Source organism: Pteropus vampyrus, unplaced genomic scaffold (genome assembly GCF_000151845.1).
Source record: "Pteropus vampyrus isolate Shadow unplaced genomic scaffold, Pvam_2.0 Scaffold2, whole genome shotgun sequence".
Taxonomy (NCBI): domain Eukaryota; kingdom Metazoa; phylum Chordata; class Mammalia; order Chiroptera; family Pteropodidae; genus Pteropus; species Pteropus vampyrus.
Genome location: NW_011888783.1, coordinates 7837272 through 7851341, shown reverse-complemented (window position 1 = coordinate 7851341; position 14070 = coordinate 7837272). Strand labels below are relative to the sequence as shown.

General features: G+C 35.4%; 1 protein-coding gene across 1 annotated transcript in view; it reads left to right on the top strand.

Annotated features, from left to right (window-relative positions):
* Window positions 1-735: 735 nt before the first annotated feature.
* The window catches only part of ZNF804A (zinc finger protein 804A), a 242670-nt gene continuing 229335 nt past the window's right edge, over window positions 736-14070 (top strand). The window contains exon 1 of the mRNA XM_011356452.1: window positions 736-1445. Coding sequence (XP_011354754.1) covers window positions 1335-1445 — 111 coding nt within the window. The 5' untranslated portion in view covers window positions 736-1334. The remainder of the gene's footprint in view (window positions 1446-14070) is intronic.

Below are 14070 nucleotides of genomic sequence, written 5' to 3'. Positions count from 1 at the left end.
ACGCTTTTGTTCGCTACCACTCACCGTAGTGGGAAAAGAACTATAAAGAAATGCAAAGCAAGCTCCTGGAAGCAGCTTCTTTGCGACAAAGCATCCCTTTCCTTTCATCTTTGGCAATTTAGGAAGACCCGAATTTCTCAGGGGAGGTGTGTCAGGGGACCGCTAGGTCGAGGAACACATAAACCAGAGGTCCGTCTTTTCGCCTTCTATCTTCTTCCAGTAGCATCTTCAAGCCCCCCGCTCCCCCCACCCCCACCTCCCCAACTATCAACATAAGCACTTATGAGCTCTACAAATGGGTGGTGATTGTACTGGTCGGAGGGGAGGAGGCATTCTAAGACTCTGAACAGGATCCAACCTCCAAGCTAAAAATACATTAAAAACAAATAAAATCAAATAACCCAAGCCCAATGGGTAGCAACTGTCTAGAGGGAGAAGCAGCTTCTGGCACCTGCCTGAATACGCTGCAGTTGGAAGCGGTTGGCTTTGGTATTGAATTATTAATTTATTTATCCCCCTAACACCCTCCCTCAACCCCGACTGCTAGGCAAGAAATCTCTGTCTCTTCATTTCCCCCTCCGCCCCCACCTCATAGGAGTCTCCCACTTCTCGGTGGCTGGCCGTTCCGCCTCCCGCCCACGGTGGCCTCGCGTTCCTGGCCCTCTGCGGTCGCGGCGCTGCGCGGGGGGCGTCCCGCTCGGTGCGCGCTCCCACTCGCGCCGCGACCCGCGAGGCCGGGTCCCGGCGGCGGTGGGGGAGGGTGGGGAGAGGGAGGCAGCGGGTGACAGATGTACTCCTCTGACAGCTCTCAGTATCAGCCCAGTGGCTCCCTGCCATTGGCTCAGTGCAATGGACCGGCAACGCCGCTCACTATAATAACACTCATGCCTGCCAGCAGCAGCAACTCCGAGTGCGGGCACCGAGCGCGGGGGATGCTGCCGCCGCCGCCGCCGCAGCTGCTACCGCTCGGGCGGCTCCCGCTGCCCGGCTCCGCTCGGCCGCCGAGCCTGCACTGACTCCCGCTCCGCTCTGTGCAGCCTGCCTGGCCCGCCCCTCCCAGCCCGCGATCCTCCCGCGGGGCACCTCGCCCCAGGGAGAATTAGGAGAGAAAGAGGGACTGAAGGAGAGCGCGGCCAGCATGCGGAGGCGGAGGAGCCCGGGCGCGCACGGCAGAGGGGTGTAGTGAGCCTGTCTCTGGAGGGCGTGCGAGAGAGGCGGAGGTTCGTCCTCCCCGCAGGTCCCTAGCCCACCCTTCCCAAGCTCCGGCGCGCTGCGGCTGCGGGCGCGGGGTGCATGGGAGCGGCGGCTGCGGTGGAGGAGGCGGCGGCTGCCCCATGGAGTGTTACTACATTGTCATCAGCTCCACGCATCTCAGCAACGGACACTTTCGCAACATCAAGGGAGTTTTCCGGGGCCCTCTCAGCAAGAACGGGAACAAAACTCTGGTAATCGCTTCTGACCTCCTTCCCCCCACTCCCTTTTCACCCTGTCTCCCTGTCTCTTGTCTAAGAGGGCATTTGGAGGATTGAGGTTACTGTGAGATTTCGGAGGTGCTGGGATTCAATTTGGTTTATAACGTATTCAATTATTTATCTTATGGGTGCGGGGTGAGAATTAGGTGTAGAAAAAGACAGGAATCTTGGGAAAGCTGTGATCCAGGGCTTTGGTTGACACTTCAACAATGCTCCGGGACTGCATCTCACTCCATAATGCTGAAGATTACTCCAGTTTCTCCTCATAAGAAAGAAAAGGAAAATTCTCTAACCCCAAGTGACCCCATAACATTTTTCGGCTTAGGAAGCTGAAGGTGAATGAGGATGTGGGTGTCTCTGATGGAGACAGGGAGCCATGTGGCTGGTGGCCTGGAGCAAGTGGAGGGATGGAAGGATGGTCTCAGAAGGAGTTTCTATTCAGGCTGTCTCCTGAAGGACTGGTAGCAAACTTCTCTAGTGAGAAGTTGTCAGTACTAAGCTTAACTGAGTGACTCCAGAACCCCAAGCCGTCAACTTCAAGCTATTTACTCAAAAGATGTTGGAGATAAGTGTGAGGGGCGAGCCACTAGGAAACATGCTATAGACAAACAGAACCCATGCAGTCGCTGGGAGGTTCTCACTGGACCACAGAGCTTCATCTTTCAGCATCCTACTAGGAAGAGCACTCCTGATTGGTGGTAGAAGATGTGCTGAGCATTGAGATAGTGCAGGATGATAGCTCTTACTTCTCCCAAATCCCCTCTTAGCTACAAAATTTCCCTGAAGAACGGACTCCCCTGTATTGGCATCTCCGGAGAAGTATACACTTCAGTAAAGAAAAAAAAAAAAAAAAAAAAAAGAAGGCTCATTAGGCTAAGTACTGCAAAGAGGGTAAAGCCAGAGTAAAGTGGTAATATGCAAATGTATATATCCCTAAAATCCAGATCCATTAGCAAGCAGTAACCCCCCCTTTTTTTTTTACAAAGTGTTAATCTAGCCTGAATAGGTAGAGTAGAAGTTTAAGCACAGACACAATCCAAATTTAAATACAGTATTCTTAATCTACTTATCTTTATATATATTAAAATATGATTCTACATATTTTTTAATGTCCTCTGATGTGTTTTCCAAGAATAAAAAGTTCTCATCAGAAGTTTTAAGTGAATTCTGACATTGTTATGATGATTCGATTATTTTTTCTTTTTCCTATGTATCTATTGGATCCCTCCTCTTAGCTCATTTAAGAGTTCAAGAAGCAGGGTTAGTTTGTTGCTTTTATTATTGTTCTGGATAAGATTGTTGTTGTTGAACAAAAGAAAGGGCAAATACTCTTCTGTGGTCGTTCTTAATGGAGTACTATACAGAGCAGTAGGCAAAGGCTAAGGGAATTATTGAGATTATTCTAGCTCAATTTAGAGGACTCAACCTGTAGGAAAGTAAACTTTTTTTGGGGGGGAGGGGTCTTCATTTTGCAGAAAGTATGCTTTTTTAAAAAAAAAAAAAAAGTCAAGTTTCACTATGGGAAAGGGTAAACTTATTGAACAAGATCTTATCTCCATATTACAAATACAATGTAGGTGCTAAAACTATACCATAGAGTTCATAGAAAAAAATATTTATTTGCCATACCTCGACTTGTTAAAGTTATGGTAGTCTTGATGTTTCAGTCAACTTTGTCTTTCTAACAATGGTTGAACTTGCTTACGCTGACTTGTTTGTTATGGGTTTGAAATTAATTAGTTTTTTATCACTCATATCAATAAAGAATAGGTTAAAGTCTAGATTTGCCAGTGTAACTTTGGGATTAAAATGGGTGTTAACTTGCAGCTACTTTGATGAGAAGAATCAATCTGAATATGTACAAATGTCAGAAGCAACAAACAGATAAAAAGTCTTAGAAATAGCTCTTATCATACTTCTCTTAGTTATAATAAAAGGACTTATAGAGACTTCATAGCTAGTCCTTTCAGGTTCTATTCCTATACTTCCCAAGTTTGTACCTCCTTTTAAGAGATTTATAATGACAGAAGCAATGTATATTTTTATATATGGTCCAACTATATTCAAAACTATTACTTAACAATGTGATATATGTCATATGTTTATTTTCTTTTGATGATTTTGTTATTGAAGAGAATGAGACATATCTAACCTTTAAGTATAACAAGAGATTCTAAATATATGTATAAGTGAATTTTTTGTTAAAGGACATTTATTCTTTATAAACATCTATAGTGACCTAAAAATGTACTATTTACAGCATATAAGATGCCATGAGGACTTACTATAAGCTAAAACTTTACTATAAGCTAAAAACAGAAAACTGAATCTGAAACTTCTCAGAATTAGCACCTTCATAAGAAACACAAATCTTAAACATGTGTATGTACTACATTTTAAACAGTTTCAAGTGAGAATTTATGGTTATGTTTTTAGACTCAGTTTCATAGAATAATAATTATGAGCTCTTTTTACTTTCTTGTCTATTTGATTTTGACATATTTTGAATTTTTCTTTTAAAAACATCATCACATTCTTGCCTTTTGAAATGTGTACTAAGTTAAGAGGACTTTTTTTTTTAAAGCACAACTTAAAACAAAAAACGTTCAAGGAAAAGGTATTTTGATTTTTCCAAAGAAATTCCAAGTATTTTCAATTACCAGATAAATAATGGATATTCTGAATATTTTTAAAATACAGATTTTGAAAAAATGATTTTATTACTGTTAATACAGTGATATTTCATGAATTAAAAGTTATTTGGAGAATAAAATTATGTATAGAATAAAACATTGGTTTTGGTGAACTGATTTAAGATAGCCTATCACTGTTAATAGAGTGATATTTCATAAATTAAAAGTTACTTAGAAGATAAAATTACATATAGAATAAAACATTGGTTTCAGTGACATTGATTAATTGCTTTAGTACTAAATCTAGAATGTAATCCTGCCACTCATATTGAGATGATCAAAATGTACAGTCCTTTCCATAGGCCACATTATGCCACTCATACATAAAATTTTTAAAAAGTACTTAAAGTTTAATTCTGTTGTCAATCTTGACCCTATTTCTGAGCTTTTAAAGATATTCTTCTTGACAATTTTAACTGAGAATAAGCAAATTTCCATTTTGCAATGTGTTACGAGCAAAGAGAAAGGTCACTCTGCTTGTTATGACTTGTGTTATAAATAGCATCATATCTGTGATATAGCTTTAATTCCATGGAATAAGAAATAAGCTAATATTTTATTAGTGCTCCAGAATATTCTGAATAAGTTATATGGTTCAATGGTAATGAATTAAGTTTACCTTTTACATATACTTGTTCTTTTTCCCTAGATTTTCCCAAACCACCATTGTATATGTAATTGTTTATTGGATAAAGACATCTTGTTAAACTTATGTTTTTCAATTGATCTACAGAATTTATTTGCTTTAATTATATATATTTAAAACACTTAAATATATATTTCAATATATTTGATACAGAATTTAAATATATATTTAATCACTTTTAATACAGAATTTGGGATATGCCTTTGGAACTTTGGAAATCATTACTAATTTGTTCATTACATTCTGTTAGTCATCATTTTTGTATCTCATTAGAGCATTATATCTGTTTTATAGACTATAAAATTCAAAAAGAATGAATGGTAGTTTTGAGGTCATACAGTGAGTCAGTATTATAATGCAGATTTCCTGACTCCAGACATATTTTCTTTATAATTTATATGAAATCCATAGGAATTGCTATGATAATATCTACTGATAGAGATGGCATTGGTGTCATTTATTGTTTTAAGATGCTCTACTTGTCCACTTGCCTCTCTAGGTGTTTAGAAATAGTGCCATATGCACAGAATAATTTGAATTCAAATTTATTTTATTTCTCATCCTTCAATATGCAAACCAATAATTTCTATCAGTACTAAGCCCTGTTTCTATAATCTGCCCTCCATTTCTTATATATTAAGTACTTGGTTTGGCAAGAAAAGAATAATTAATTCATTAATGGGTTTTCAACATATTTGAATTCATTCAGATTTATTGAGATGCCTCAATTGCAAAGCACTATTCTAGGCTTCACAGGCTCTGTGCTAAGTACTAAATAGTATGTGTTAAGATATATTCAGTGAAGCTCCTGTTCAATTTGAATATGTTGAAAAAGTATTCACATATTTTGACATGTTTGCAAGTTTCTCATCACTCGGAACATTTTCATATGTATTCATTTTGAAAATAATGAAAAAAATCTGCTTTTTTCCCCCTTTGTATATACAGGAACTCACTAAAATTAGGTAGGTCTTTGGAATATACTATATGGCCTTTTGTTCTATTATTCTCTATTATAACATTATCATTCATGTCATTCCCTTACATATTTCTGCATCTCCTAGGGAATGTAATTTGAAAGATTGCTCCATTCATCGAAGCCCATTTATGTGACATATTTAAAATTGTGCATAAGACTAAAGAGACCAGTTGCTGAAATAGTGCTGATGAAAACTGTCATTGTTAGATTAATATCCTCAAGAAAAATCAGGAGTGAGGGCAGATTAGGGTGGTATCTTAATATATCCCCAAACTTTCTCACTTTATAAATTTGTTAACATAATCAGTTGGTGCCTATTCTTCCAAGTTTCTTTTAAACAATTACACTCAGTATTAAAGACCATCTTTGTCTCGCTTTTCTGAACTTAAAGTGTTATATATATTTTTGCTATACTTGTTTTTTATTCTAGAAAATTTACAACACATTATTGTTTTCAGAACACATTATTCAAGTAAGGAAATAACAATTAAATTATGTTATGATCTACTCAAAAATGTAAGCAAGCAGTACTTTAAGGCAAATGTTGTCAAGTGATACCCATGATTCCAACATACCTTGTTAGTTCACCAAATATTGATTTTTTGCGAGCTGAAATTAAAATAGTGACCAATATCTTGTCTTCATTTCTCAGCCTTGCACCAATATTTTCTTAGTATTGATAACTGCAATTACGTTTTATTGAAAATTGAGATCAGCAAGACCCTTGAGGACCACCTAGTCCAAAGGTTTCATGCGGTTGTATTCAGAACTAAATTCAGGCTGCTGAAGTAGTTTGTTTAGTGTGCACCATGTTTCAAAAGTTCAGAAATAATGGAAGTAAAACTAGTTAATTACTCAAGTGCAGTAAGATCCCATTTAATGTTGTCCATAGGTTCTTAGAAACTGGGAGTTTAAGCAAAACGAGGTATAATGTAACCAATTTTACCATAGCCTAATTGATATAAACAAAACTTAAGTTCCTAAGACAGATTTCTAGTCACAAATATATCACCAAACTTCTAAATAAAGACCTAAAACACTTCTAATATTAAACATTGGTATAAATGTGAGCTGTACATCCATTTAAGAAAGATTAATAAAAACAAGTAAGATCATTATTTTTCAACCCACTTATTCTAGTTCAGGGTCCTGGGTGGCTGGAGCCTATGCTGGCAGCACAGCACGCAAGGTAGGAGCCCATCGTGGACAGGACGCAGGGTACTCTCATACACACTTACACTCACACACACTTAAACTCATACTGGGACCATTTAGACACGACAGTTCACCTAACATGCACATCTTTGGGATGTGGGAGGAAACCGGAGTACCTGGAGAAAACCTACACAGACATGGGGAAAACATACAAATTTCACACAGACAGTGACCCTGGCCAGGAATCAGTTTTTCTTTTTTACTCCTCAGTGTTATAACAAAGTGACTTTAAACAAAGGGATGTTATTCAAGGATCCGCTGTAGTAATTAGTAAAAGTTTATTGTGCACCCACCAAAAAGATAGTTTATAAACCAAGAGTACTTGAACAAAACATGGAATGAAACTCAAGGGTATATTGTTATAAAGCAGCTTATATGGTGAGAAAGCAGTGACTTTATTTTTCATAATGATTGGTTATAATATTAGAATTTTCAGTGGTTACCTCATATCAATCTTGGAAAACAATTCACATTTTGCTTATGATTTCCAGAGACATAAGCAAGAAATGACCCAGATCAAGTTAGTCTTTCAAAATAAGCTAAATTGAGCTTTGTTTGTATAAGTAAACTTGTTTTCTCTGCTCAGGGAGTTTTTAAAGGCTGGTTTCTATTCATTTTTTATTTGAATGATTCTCTTCTTTTTGGTCATTCTCTCAGCAATAGCATTACTCTTGGTTGCCACCATTGACACAGTCAGGCCGAAGAATCACACATTTGCTGTTTCTACTGGTTTATCATTAAAGAAGAGGGACATGATGTTGTCACTGTCTTCATCATTTATGTGGTTATTGTTGCTTTCATCCAGTTGTCTGATCCTGATGGGAACCATTTGATGTGTGAGTGGCTGCCAACACCCATTTAAAACCTTTGCAATTATACAACACACTAGAGAGGTTAATATGACGACTATAAAGAGAGCAATGGCCAAGTATTGAAAAATTCCCCAGAGCAGAGATCCCCAAGAGCCAAGATTTAACTAATCATGTCAGTCAAATGGGTTAGATTCATGTCTTATCTTTCTAAGTCAATCAACAATTTTTTGGCTGATGTGTATTTGGGTTTCAATTTTTTAACAAATTATTTACATAAGCACAACGTAATATATTAGCAAACACATATCATCATGATTACTTAGGACAGGATGAACACAAGGATGTTTTATTTCAAAAGTCTGTGTTGCAGGTGAGCTTCGACCCAAAATATGCCTCTATATGATGTGAGCGATCAGGTTATTTAATGAGAGGCATTTCTATGGAAACAAAAGAAAAACAAAGATTAATAGTTTGAGCAAATTAGAAATTCAGTTTCTGAATTTGGAGATCAGCCATTTGAGAAAATTTCTTGATGTCAAGTTAGAAGCAATTTCAGATGGAGTGAGGGAGGGCAAGCAGTGGCAATCAGACGGATTTTCTTGGTTTTCAGTGTGAGTATCTCGGGTGATCTTTCTGAGTGGCTTCATAAAAACAGACATGAAGATTGTCCATAAATGAGCTGATGTGATGCCTTCTCTGAAGTTTCTATCAAGTTGTCCAGCTTTCAGTTGCATGGTTTCAAGAAAAGGGCAGTTTTAGTTTCATAGTGATTCTAAGTTAAAATAGTGAGACAACATTGAAAATGTTAGTTTGGAGAGTTCTAACAAAATTTTGGAGGAAACTAGAATAATTTAGGATTCAATCCAGTTAGCAGTTAGAAATCAAAACCTCAGACAATTAACAGCATTAGAATCTGATATTTGTAAAGGTGTATTATTAAAATATAATTTTCTCTCTGTAATCATCCCCATTTCAATCAAAGATAACCATAATGAGATTTATTTGTTTTCAACTTAATTCTAGTTTTAATGAAATTGCCCTGGTTATTTAAGTAAGAGCAGCAAGAATAGTAATTGACCATATAGGCAGTTTTAAATCTTTGCTGGACATTTCCATAAGGAATCTCAGATTGGACTTTCAAAAGCCTCTCGATGCTGAGAAGCCAGGCCAAAAACTTGTCCAATTGTGTCTTGTTACAAGGAGAAAAGACTTTTATTATGCAAATACAAACATTGTCATGAAAAAATACGAATATTTAATAAGAATTTCTGAATTCTGGAGGGATCAAGTAGGGAGAAAAATATGTTTCAATCTTTTTTGCAAATATACACTTTACCAAATTGACATGAGTTATAAATAGCTTTAAAGAGAGGAGAAACAGGGGTCCTTGAAATCTGGAAAGTGAAACATTAAAGTACCAGCAATGTTTTAAATGAATCCTTAAAAACTATAATCATCTTCAGCAGTTGATTTAGTCTATTGTAATTAATTTTTGTTGATCTGGTCTGGGTGTTAGTAGTTTTATGAATTTATCGGATTTCCACCAGAATTTTAGAAATTCTTAACCCATTCACTATTATATTTTCAAAGTTATCAGAGACCTTCATTCTAGAGTACTTGTCAGAGTCTTTTCGATGAATCTCCTTGAAAATGCATTTTTGCAGGAACAGTTTTGCAGAAGTATCAGAATGAAACAATAACTGTCTACAAATAACAACAGACTTAAAAAATTGGCCATGGTTAAAGATCTGATGAGAGTTCATTATAATGCCATTGACAAGGGAATTTAGTTATTTCTATAACATAAATTTTAAAATTATGACTGATAACAGTATACCAGTACATATTTGTCCAGGAATTTCATATAAATATACACTAGAGAAAGTTTAGCATCACTTCTTATTTGACAATGATTCCTATGACATTTAAATATACAAAAAGTTACATAGTTATAAAAAAATTAGTTTTTTTTTTAACAGAGAAGACTCAGTTTTCTTAAGTAATCAAAGATCTGATAAAGATAAAACACGATTATTGTTTTCTAAACATATTACATTAAAGGTAAAGGAAAACCTTTGTTTATAATTTTTTATTAAGAGCAGAATAATACTTTTAGTAAATTTAGTGTTTTTTTTTTTAACAGAGAAAACAAAATTCTAGTTTTACACAGTATACTTTTGATATTAAAACATTTTTTAAACTTAAAACCATTCCAATCTTAGCTTGACCACACATTCAGTTCCTTTCTCAGGATTCATTTCCACAAACCTTTTGCAACTCTCTATCTCCAATTAGGTTTTGTCCTATTTTTTTTTTTCTTATTTTGGAATGATCATTTAATTTTTGGACAATATTACTTTCTTTTGCTTTCTTTACCAAAACAAACAAAAAACATGTTCTTCATATCTTTTCTTATTCAAAATATACATTCTATTTTCCTTATCTACTTTTCCTATAGTTATTTTCTTTCATACTTATTCTTCTAGCAGTTTTGTAAAAAACGTTATTGCTTTACAAGTCAATATAATCAAGGGAACTTATACAGCAGTCCGTTTTTTAAAAAAGTGCACCTCCTTTTTCTTTCTTCAGTCTCTATGGCAATGTTTTGGCTATCTCTCGGGGTGTTGATATTTTGAAGATGTAATAAAGTTTACAGCTTCCAGGGACAGAGGAAAAAAATGTAAGTTCTGTCTTAGGATTTTCAGGATAATTGCTATTTAAGTTTATTCTGTGTATCGGGGGTCAAATGGCATGGGTTGTTTTTGATGTTTTCTCATTAATTGCCATATCATCCTCTTTATTCTCATCACTTTCCCAGAGATTCCACTCTTAGCATCCTAGTCAGGCTTTGTCACAAGTTCCCAGATCTTAATCCATGGCATTTTATACCCTCTTAGCTTTGCAAAATGGCACACTAAGGTTTTCGGCTTATTATCCTGTTTTCCTACCTTGTCTGCCAGTCCCAAAGTTAGCAGAATAGTGAACAACCACATGTCCTTCTCTAATCTCAGCTCTTCTTCCAACTTTCTAATTTGAATTTCAGCCTCTATTTGGATTTCAGTGTCCAGTTACTGCCCTCATTAGAAGCCAGCCCACTGCAGCAGCCATTTATTCCCCTTTTTATGTGCAGTTTGTCAAGCAAACACATATTAAAGCAGCCAGCATTTCCAGGATGTCCCTGTGCACATGTGGCATTCCACAGGCATCTAACATAGGGGTCACTCTTGCCCACATAGAGGGCAATGGCCAACATGAGATTTCTCTGGTAGATGCTTCTTTCCCGAAGCTGGGAAACTTACTTAAGAGTCTTGTATGGGTTATTTCTGCCCGTGTAGTAAATTTTCCAATGTGGCAAAAACATGTTTATTAATAGACATAAATCTTTTGTCTCTCTATAAAAAATTAAAAAGCAGATAAACTTATGTTAGCATTAAATGTTTATCTTATTTTAAAATGATTTAGATATGCAATGAATGTCAATTCTTTAGTTTAACTTAATATAAACTTTTATTTACCTTTATTTAAATTATTTGCTTTTAACCATTATGCTTAGATTAGACACTAAACAGTTCACCATCATATTAAATTATTTTCTTGTTGACAAATTTTGAAGACATGCCTACTTTTATTAAACCAACAAACTTAAACTAGCTTTTATTTATCAAAGATTATCCCAGATCATGTGAACTTGAAAAACATTTGGATTAGTTTCTATATTTCTGAGAATAGACTTGATTATATAAATACTTAATTTTCTTTAAGCCAATTAAATAGATATGTTTACAAATTAATTTTGGCAATACCATCTGAAGGTTGAAAAATATCACATATCTATGACACATGTACATAGATATACAGAAACTTACAGGAAGATATATATATATATATATATATATATATGTCTTACAGGATTTGTTTTAAAAATTTTAGCCATGTCCCAAGTGTAGAACTCAAAAGAATAGTTGGATCCAAATTGGGTTTCGGGCAGACAAACTAAGTCAAAGTTACCTACTCAGATGGGCATTGTTTTACTAAATATTTATTTTATTTGCATGGTATAAAGATCCTTTTAGGCTATTTTTTGGAGTTGTTTTGTCTTTTGAAAGCTTCTGCATATCACAAAGAATGAATTCTACTCTCTCTGAGAGTTTTGAAATCCTCTCTTCTAAAGGTGCCCGGTAAGATGGTCTAAGTTAGTTTCCCCAAAGTAGCCATTACAATTCCAAATATCAAAAAGTTCATCAGTTTTCCAAAAAACCCCACAAGATCCTGTCCCAGAGTGGGTATACATATAAGAGGCAGGAGTCTTTGAGGAGGGAGGGGAAGAAGACTCGGGCCAGTTGGAACCTAATCTGTTTTTAGATTCTCTAAAACAAATAATCTATGTGGAGCCTGGTAATCCTACTGCTTCCTAAAACCCAGGAAATCATGAGTTTCTTCCCTAACAGACATAAGGGTGACTTACCAAGAAACTTCAACAAATAGAAACACAAAGCAAATATGCATAGTAAAGTTGGAGAGCTCAGAACACAAAGAGAGCAGAGATCAGATCCATGAGAGACTTATGCTCAATCTCCAGGATTGGTGAGAAAGCAGCGAGTTCAAAGGGTTCTGTGGGTAACAGCCACAGGTTGCTCACCAACCTTTGAATCACTAGGGTCTTCTTTGGATCCCATGTCTGATGCTGTGAACTATCAAATTTTGGAAATAACAGAAGTAAAACCAATGAATCACTCACAATTATGCTTGGGAAGTAGTAATTAGTAAAAGTTTATTGTGTACACGCCAAAAAGACAGTTTGCAAACCAGTACTCAAACCAGAACTTGGAATGAGGCTCAGGGGTATATTGTTCTAAAGCAGCTTACGTAGTGAGAAGACTATGATTGTTTATTCTTCACAGTAATTGGTTATAATATTAGAATTTTCATTTGTTACTACGTATCAATCTTGGGTAACAGTTCAAGTTTTCCATATGATTTCCAGAGACATAAGCAAGAAACGACTCAAGTCAGGTTAGTCTTGCAAAATAAGCTAAATTAAACTTCCTTTTGTCTGCTCAGGGAATTTTCACGGCTGCTCTTGTTTGGTTTTGATTTTAACATGTGTTTTAAAATATTCGGTGTAAATGCCATTCAAAGAAAAATGCTCTTTACAGTTTGCTACTATATGCACTGCTTTTTACTGTTACGTAGCTTTTTAAATTATTTACACTACCTTCCTGACCATTGAGGGCTCTTACATTTTCTACTTGTTTAGATTAAGAACCATATTTTACATAGGGGGAGACAGAATCCTTTTCATCATTTTAGATTTGCCCTTTGTTGTCCCAACTTTTAGATAGACAGTATTCAAAACGTTTTTGGTGTGCTCCTATTTTTCTATAGTATCTGTTTACTATATATTGGTTGAACTGCTTAACCACATCCTCCGTATCATATAGCTAGAAATATTAAAATAATGAAGAAACTTGTGTAGATTGAGGCTGATACATTTCAGCATTTTAAAGTTGCAAACTGTCATCATGCCATAGATATTTGCAGTAATTTCTTATTGTTTTGGTCATTTTTAAAATTAATTTTGAATGTAATTTTATTCTTTAATTATATTTATAGTAAACATCTTTAGTTCATGTAACGTACTTGGAAAATAGTTCTTTGAAAGTATGATTCATAGGATAAATTATATTTTTAATAATTGTAATGATATTATAATGTTGAAATAATTTTCTCCAGTGATCCTGTTTAAATGAGATATTACTACTGAAGGCAATTGCTATATATTAGGAGTTTGAGTACTCCTTCCAGAAAGAAAAAAAAAAAGAAGTAGTGATTTTGATCTGGTATACTGCAGTCAAAATTCATGAAGAAGTTATGTATATTGACTTATTACTTTGTTATATTGCTTACTACCAAAAGTAAGAAATATAATTTCATTAATTTCCCTTTCTAAAAATTTTAACCTGAAACCACTTAATCTGTTTTATCTCATTCTTTATTACCCTTTACCTCCGAGAAAATTCTTACCATATATATTATTTTATGAAACTAGCAAAGTTTCATTAATTTCACAAATGTATTATAGTACACTTTCTAGCACAGTGTAAGATAAAATAGAGTAATAAATAATTAAAACAATTCTAGTTGTCAAAGTAAAGTCCATTACCTGATGTAGTACTCTGGACTCTTTCATAATGGTTTGGCGCCATTAGAAGAAAGTTATATACTTTTCTAAATGTAAGTACATTTAACTTAT